The sequence below is a fragment of the Hipposideros armiger genome, unplaced genomic scaffold (assembly GCF_001890085.2).
Source record: "Hipposideros armiger isolate ML-2016 unplaced genomic scaffold, ASM189008v1 scaffold_540, whole genome shotgun sequence".
Lineage (NCBI taxonomy): Eukaryota > Metazoa > Chordata > Mammalia > Chiroptera > Hipposideridae > Hipposideros > Hipposideros armiger.
This window is the reverse complement of record NW_017731890.1, coordinates 1,186,248-1,194,765: the sequence shown is the minus strand read 5'-3', so window position 1 is coordinate 1,194,765 and position 8,518 is coordinate 1,186,248. Positions and strand designations below refer to the sequence as shown.

Below are 8,518 nucleotides of genomic sequence, written 5' to 3'. Positions count from 1 at the left end.
AGGCCCAGGGCTCACACCACTCCAGGCTGTTGCCTTTGCTAACGTCTGCCCCTCCCCCGTGGCAGCTCTGCAGCTAGGAGGGAGCAAAGGGCTTTCCTTTCTTGCTTGGAAGAACAGAACCAAAGCAACGGTGACAAGATGCCTGGGGACAGAATCTGACAGCTACACTGGGGCTGACGTGCCTCGGGCTACGGTGCCTTCTCCACTACCCCTGAGGTGGTCGGTTGGCATCATGGCCACTGTGGAGGGGAAGGGGCTGAGGGACTGCTGGGCCCCTCTCAAGCTGAGAACGGGGCAGCTGGAGCAGGCCAAGCCCCGCTGCATAAACAGCGTCTCCCTCGACCTCCTGGCCTCAGAGCAGAAAAACAGTGCCAGATGGTGCCCAACGCCGGCTGATCTCCCTAGCAACCCACGCAGCACCACTCACCCCGATGCCAGCTTCTCTGGGGTCGGAAAGGGCAGCTGGCACCCAGAAGGAGGCCAGGTTCTCTTGCTCTCATCCCAGCCTTTGCATGGGCTGCACCTCCACCTGGGACACGCAGCCTCACCCACTCGTCAGACTCACCTTCCCTGACCTCACCCTGCTCCTGCTTCTTTTGCTCAAAGCACTCAGCAGTGAGTTTGGGGGGTGTTTTCTTGTTGGTGGTCCCCGCGCACCTAGAAGCGTGGCCCCATATTAAATTTGTTGAAGGGAGGAATGGAGGAGAAAAGAGTCGGGATCTCAGTGTTTTTCCAGAGAGGAGAAATGAGCCAAACTCATTTCTGACTCTATGCCCAGGGCTCACACCATGGGCAGGACTTCGCTGGTCAGAGGGTACAGAAGAATGGAGGAGGCATGTTAGTGGAGTCCCAACACGAGTGGCCCAGACATCCTACCCAGTAGGGGAGCAAGGCCCAGCCAAGCATTCCCGGGCGATGGCAGGAAAAAGGAAGACTGGCTGAGGCCACTCTGCTGATTTCTCTGGGACCCTACAGACTTGGGATAAGGCTGACACCCCATGAACTGGAAAGAAGGAACTTGGCCAACTCATGACCTGCAAGCCCCAAGCAGCCAGCAGGGAGCAGCCCTTGGCAAAGGCTGAGCTATGGAGAAGACATCTGCTTCTCCGATGGGTTACGCTCTGTATAGAGGGCATCACAGGTCTGACCCCGATCCGGTTACACCTACAGAGAGTCGCCGGGGTCTTGGTCGGAGGCAGGGCTTCAGTGAGCCAGGCCTGAGTCCAACGCCCAGCTCCCCTGCCACTTAGGAGCGTCAAGGTCTTGAGCACATCTTCTAACCTCCTGGCTTGGAAAAGGGAGAAATGACGACAGAACCCACCCCTCACATTTACTGTTTGCTGTACACCAGGCTAGATGTGCTTGGTGCTCGAGAGACTGGAAATGCCCAGTCAACGCGAGGTATTATCATGAGCACAGAATCTCCCCAGGCAAATGTTGTCACAGAAAAGCAGCCAGGCGTAGGGCAGGAGGCTAGCTTTGGAGTCACTAGCTGTGTGGCCCTCAGCAGGTAACTCTACCTTGGAGCCTCAGTTTCTCCATCTTTGAATTGGGTATAATAACCATTCCTGCTTCATAGGGTTGTCCTGAGGATCTGCTGAAGTGGGTGTAAAATCCCAGCCCAATGCCCTATGTTCCGGAACCCTGTGGCGGTCCCAGCCTCCGCCTCAGTTGGAGTTCACGTTACCTGCAGCTCGGCCGCCGTCACTTTGTGGTAGATGAGCTCCTCGTCTCGACGCTTCTCCTGGGGGATGGTGATGTTGGCCAGTGCTGTCTCAAAGTCCAGGACCTGCTGCATCTGCGGCCGGATGGCGTCCTCATCCCCGCCGCCCAGCAGCTTCCCCAGCTGGACCATGTAGTTCAGGTATCCTGTCAACACCTGTGGGACCCAGCGCCCCCAATCTGTCAGTGGCTGCCATCCACTGCCCACTGGACAAGGGTGGCAGGGCCCGCTGCAGCCCAGCGCAGGGAGCGAGGGTGCTGGAGGCTTTGCCCAGGAACCTGCTAGAAACCAGCTTCAAGAATGATTTTGGCAATGCACCACTTCACTGGCTCCCCGTGGCCCTCAGGACAAAGCCCACAGGTCCCCAAGTTGGACCCCGATGTTCTGGCCCACGTTCTCGCCCACATGTTCGTCACATGAGAGCCACCAATGGGGCCATCTTTCGGTTCCTGAAACTCACTTTTTCTGAACTGCTCTCCTCTACCGTGCTCCCAGATCTGAATCAGGTCACCGGGTTACTTTCTCAGCTCACCCTTCACTTATCACAATTTGTCGTTATGATGGTTAGTTAATTAACGTCTGCTTCCCTGTTGTCTGACAGCCGATTTCTAATAACATGCCCCCCTGCATTTAGCCTCTAACCCAATTAGCCAGAGAGAAAAGCCTGTATGACCANAAGTTGCTGTCCTTTTGTTCTTCAGTCTAGTTGTGGAGGACGTCGCTTCACTGGCCCATGTTGGTATTATCATTGTGCTCTTCCTGGATGAGGCAGATCGGTCGCCGGCCTCTGGATGGCCGCTCACGGCAGCTCTTGGCAACTCACACTGACTGCCGGCCGCTCACGCTGGCTGCCGGCCACACACGGTAGCTTATGGCAACCCACTGCAGCAGGGGCTGCAGCCTATGCCGTCGCCGGTAACTCAGGGCAGCCCAGCTCCAGGTCGAGCTGTTGTTCAGCATCTTAGCTGTAGAGGGCGCAGTGTCACTGGCCCTCAAGTGGGATCCGAACCGGGGCCCTGCTGCTCAGAGCTGGAGTCCCAAGCCAGCTCTTAACCAACGTGTCACTCGGCCGGCCCTCTGGACTGTTTTTTGAACGCAGCTGGCTTTGAGCGCCAGGCACTTCACACACATTCGTGATCTCATTTAGGCCTCACCACAGGACTCAGATACAGGAGTGATGCCCACTTTAAAGATGAGGAAACTGAGGCTCTGGGCAAATGATGGAACAAGGTCACACAGCTACATGGGAAAGCCAAGACTGAACCCAGCAGCGTCCTGCTGCAGCAGCTCCACAGCTGGGGTTTCTCGGCTTTGCCTCACCACCTCTTTGCAGGTCACGCCAGGGGCTGCTGTGGCCCTTCTGGTGAGTTCGGTCTCCCCCCTGTATAGGGAGGATTGAGGCAGGGCAGGTGTTGTGGGTTCTTGGGCCGGGGTTCAAATCCCAGCTTTCTGCTTCTGGCTGTGGGCCTTGCACAAACGACCTCATCACTCTGGGCGTCAGTTTCTCCACTGAGAAATGAGGAAGAACAGCAGGAACGATCTCACAGCCATGATGAAATGACCTCATGGTTGGGCATGGGAGCTCAGCTCCCTTGAGCCTTAGGGTCTCATGTTCCCAGGCCACTCTTTAGAGAACAGAAAAGAATGTATGGGTTGGGAGGGGCAATGTTCACCTCACTCAGAAACAGTGCCAATTGGGGCTGGGTGGCCTGTGGGCTTATTAACGTCTGATGACAAATGCTAAGTCCTGTAGGCTGATGAAGGGCTCGGAAGAACCGCACAACAGTGCAAAAATCAAGTGACTTTATTTTGAGGTAATTACTTATTTTGAGAGGACTATACAACAATTAAAAATTACTGAGGGAGCATTTCAAATCTTGCTCCCCAATATATATCAGTTAGGCTCAAATAAACTCATAAAAATTCCCAAAAAAATTATTGCGCCATTAAGGCATGAAAATAGAGAAAGGAAATGGTAGGGGACAGGAACCATTTTAACGATCTCTAGATCAGATCATCTTAAGCAGAGTTGCATGCCTCACGCCCCATTCGGAGAATGTACCGGAATCTTTATGGGGGGTGGGAGTGGGGGAAGAGAATTTCTGTGTAGTTTGAAAAAGCCCTATTCACTATTATGATAAAACTTCACATTTGGAAAAGGAAAAGAATACCTATTGTCTTTATACAACAAACTACAGGAAGTACAGTCTGACAAAATCCTGGCTGGTGGGAATGCCCAGAAGACATACTGTAAGGGGGGTGATCCTCAGGGAAAGAGATACAGCAGAGAGAGAGAGAGATACAGGAGAGAGGGGGAGAGGGGGGGGGGGAGAGAGAGAGAGAGAGAGAGAGAGAGAGAGAGAGAGAGAGACAGACACAGACACAGAGAGAGAGGGATTGCTTTGGAGTTATCATAAGGGGACTTGNTCACAACCACATTATTTATTTACTCATTAATTTACTGTCTCCCCTGCTGGAATGCGATTCCACAAGAAAAGACTGTCGTATTCCTTACACCATCCTAGCACCCAGCGATGTCTGGCACACAGTTAGTGTACAATATGTAACTGCTGACTGCGTGAATGAATGAATAAATGAATGGGTGTTCTGAGAGCTCCGCAGAGAAAGATGGCAATCATTTCAGACTGAGGGAGGTGGCTTGGTTTCAAAGCGAAATCAGCCACAGATACTTTTCTCATTAGGAAAAGCTTGGTTTCCTTTAGGACAGCCCTGCCTGGGTTTACTTCCCAGAAGGTTCTATGGTTACAGGCAAGGAGGAATCAACAGGAAGGCTCCCAGGACTCAGCTGTGGCCACATTTTGGAGATGGTGGCACTTCCAGGGCCCCAGTGGTCTGGAAATCATTTGGCAGCCCAGGACCAGACAACAGGGCCTCCCGACTGCCTGGGTACTTCTTTCCAGGGACCTGAGTTCCAGACACTTCCTCAGTCACTTCCCCAAAGTCCCAGAGAGGAAAGACAGCACACCATTTAATCGGCCCGCTTCTTCCTCTGGGAGTTTATATTGGAACAGCCTTTTCCCACATCACTCCCCGGGAGGAAACAAACGCCCAGGCAGCTGCGCGGCTGCAGGGATGGGGGTTACTGGGAATTCTGTGGCCCCCGTGCTACAGGGAGGCTATTTGGCTAGGAGTATGGGTGAGGGTGGGGGTGGGGCTCAACTCCACATCAGGGCAGGACCAGCATTTGTTTTAGATAAAACCACAGACTCAGCTCAGACAATCATAGTCCTTAGGAGCCCCATCCTATGAGGGGAGGAGGGGAGCTGATAAAGGAGGTGCCTTTTTCTACAGAACAAGAAAAGAATGATACCATCACTATTTCCTGGGGTCTACTGCAGGCCAGGCCCTGTGCTGAGATCATTTCATCACCACACTGAGGTACAAACCGAGGCCCAGGGAGAGGAAGGAACTTGCCTAGGAGGCAAAGCTAACGTGGCACGCTGGAACTGGAACCCAGGCTTTCTTCAGCCTCCCTGAGAAAATGAACCGCTTCCCCTGTGTGTGGGCGTGGCTATGTGTGTGCATCTTGTCATAACAATGTTCACCAGTGGGTGTTATCAGAATCACGCCCAATTTATGTAGGCAAGAGGTGGGTAACCTGTCCAGGTCACACAAGTGAGTGGTTGAAGCCAGGACAGGTGACTAAGCTCTGTTTTCCTTTCCTTGCCTGCAGGTTGGCTCAGAAAACCAGAGGAAGACCTGAAGCCATCCAGCTGCTCCTAAGAAGCCCTGGACACCTGCGCCCATCCTCGGATCAATTCGTCAATTGGTCCATTTAAGCATTTCCCAAACATGTAAATGCCCAGTGCTGTAGACACAACACTGGATAGAAAGCATTTCAGATGCAGATCTCATCCAAAGTTGCCAGTGTGCACAGGAAGATGAAACTACGTTAGACAGCTAAGTGCTTGAAAAACAAATCAAAATAAAAATCTGTGAGATGTCACAGGGTGACATGATTAATTGCCCAGTCATTGACATGGACACATATCATGCTCTTGGAATGACTCTTTGTGTTTCTCAGGAAGACTGGTGTCAGCATTAGAAGGAAGGGAAAACCTCTAATTTTTTTTTATTTTTTATGAAATCTTTGTTGCTCGAATGGTTACAACAAGCAGGCATTTATTTATTTTTTTGCGTGCATTAATCTTATAATATAAACTATAGTAAATATGACAGGCACACCAAATGGAACCGTAGCTCAAGTCTGGAGAGGTCCTTTGGTAGCCATGGAAGGCATAGCGGCGGGAACAAGTTTGAGAAAAGTCTTGTAGGGCTGCGAGGGGCTGGGTAGGTAACTTGAGATGGCAGAATAATCTGTGCTAAAACCACAAGCTGGGAAGCCTAAGGCAAGGCCCAGCCTACGAGGTGATCCTTCCCGTGATGAAGTGAGGCCATACTCTTATCTCCCCAAACCTATGAGGACAGCCCACGCTGGCAGCTTGGTTGGGCAGCAGAGTGTTTCTTGGGTGAGGCATCTGTGTCTCATGGAGCTGATGTCACCGTCCTCCAGCCAGCAGGTTGCAAGGACATGCCATGGTGACACTTGGCGGAGTTCAACCCACCTGCTACAGATCTGCCTGGATTTCCTCTGAGGGGGCTAGGGTGAATTCACTCTTCAGAGAAAGGAGTGGCTTGCCCAACATTACACGCAAGCTGATGACAACAGTTGTTCTGCCTGGCCAGATGACACAGTCCTCACCTGCACTCGAATGTCCCTTCTCCTCCTTCTACCTCGGGAAGCCCACCCCAGGCCAGCATGGAAAGCCCGGGACCTTGCTGTCTGCTCCAGTCCCCATTAGCTCCAGCTCCCTCCGGAGGCCTGCTGGCTGACCTCGTCTTGGGGAAGCTGAAACCAGCCTGGCCTTAAGCCCAAGAATGCACTGGCCCACGCTCTCGCATTTTTTGTCACCCACTTACCTACCTCCTGGCCCTTCAGGGGTTTCCAGGTATCAAGGCCCACAGGTGAGAGGCCATTTCCAGACTAGTTCCCAGGAGTGAGCCAGGGAGAGGGAACCCCAGGATGTCCCTTCCGGAGATCGCTCCTGAGCAGTGTGACATGAGGGTGACCCCAGTTGCTGTGTTCATCAAGCCTGCACCAGGTCCTGCCTGGCCTGGAGAGCTCAATCAAGCAGCCACGGGGGCAAGGAGGTTAGTGAACCACTTGTGGCTGCTCTGTGGCCTCTGTGTGATGAATCTGACTCAGCGGAATCAGTTGAGAAAGAATGTAGGTTTGAGGATCCACAGCCCTGGGGCTGAATCCCAGCTCCACCATTTCCTAGGAAATACATTTCCTTTATACTTGTGAGTTTTACCTGTAAAATGGGCACATACAGCCTATGCTGTGGCTTTGATAAAATACTACACATAAACAACCCAGCACGGTCATGGGTACACCCCCCACCTCCTTCCCTGATAACTAGTGCACATCAGTGCTTCCATAAGAAATAAAATAAGGGCCGGCCGAGTGGCGCGATGGTTAAGAACTCGCTTGGGATGCCAGAGGNAGAGCAGCCATCTGACCTCTCTGAGCCTCAAGAGCAAAGGAAAGGGATGCTCTTCATTAGGGGTTTCTGACCAGTGAGCCAGAGATCCCAAAGAGAACAAAGACGGATCCTAGACAAGTGAGCCATGAATCCATAAGGCAGCTGCTCCCTGGGTGGCTGGGGATGGGGATGGGACGAGACTTTTCCAGTACATTGTTCATTATTTGAATGCCGAATCACGTGACTGTAATTCCTATCACAGCATAAATTCAATTGTTCCTATGGAAAAAAAGGTTCCATATTTTTAAAAAGGTTGATAAGCTACGGTCTACTTTAGTGTCTCTCAGAGTTGAGATTTTTAAAAGTCTCCTTGGCCTTCTTCCCTGGTTGGGCACGTCCACACTTCTGTGTGTGCCAGGCAGCCCGGCCAGCTATGGGCGGCCCTTCTCAGAGTCTATCCAAGGCCGACCGGAAGGTACCCAGGAAGAAAGACTCGTTCTTCTGCTCAGGAGGACAGGGAGGCCCCAGGTCAGTGCGGCCCTCCTCAGAGGGAGGGCTCTGCTTCTGGTCCAAGATTTCCTGTTGGTCCTTCTAGAACATACACAAACACACCCTCTGAGGAAAACGAAGCAGTGACATAGAGAAACATTTTCCCTATAAATACAGCCTCGGTCCCACACACAGATGCACAGACACACATACGAGTATGTGTGACAGACATCCACAACAGATGCTAACACACATTTCCACACAAATACACACACAGACATTCCCACCCACAGAGATGGGCGCATGTGTGTGCGTTTTCTCTCTCTCTCTCTCTCTCTCTCTCTCTCTCTCTCTCTCTCTCTCTCTCTTTCTCCCTCTCTCTCTGTTTCTCATCAGCCCAAATACACATGTCAGCAACAGGCTCCACTGTCCAGGTGGGCGAGGCAGCTGGAGGTGTGAGGTGGCCGCCCCGGTGGTAGCTGAGAGCGGGGATGGAAGCCAGAGGGACAGGAGGAGGCCTGGGAAATGCACCTTCTCAATCAGCTCCATCAGGGGCTTGGCCTTGAGCTCCTCGATCCTGGTTTCGTTCATACACGCACGGTAGTATACTTGGGCCTTCTTTTCTGCTTCGCTTCCACTGGCTGTGGAGTTTTCTGGAACAAGAGACAGCAGTTTGCAACATGCCTACATTTGCACACTGGGTGGCCCTGGATGACTCCTTCTCAGGGCCTTGGTGTTGTCAGCTGTAAATGGAGCTGGGACTCTGTCTAGCAGGGCAGCGACAAGGAACTCAGTTGAC

At 52.4% G+C, this 8,518-nt stretch overlaps 1 protein-coding gene across 1 annotated transcript in view; it reads right to left on the bottom strand.

Annotated features, from left to right (window-relative positions):
• Positions 1 to 8,518, bottom strand: part of ECE1 (endothelin converting enzyme 1) — a 66,704-nt gene that overhangs the window by 32,600 nt on the left and 25,586 nt on the right. The window contains exons 4-5 of the mRNA XM_019668824.1: positions 7,888 to 8,372; positions 1,688 to 1,879 (exon numbers count right to left, since the gene is read on the bottom strand). Coding sequence (XP_019524369.1) covers positions 1,688 to 1,879; positions 7,888 to 8,372 — 677 coding nt within the window. The remainder of the gene's footprint in view (positions 1 to 1,687; positions 1,880 to 7,887; positions 8,373 to 8,518) is intronic.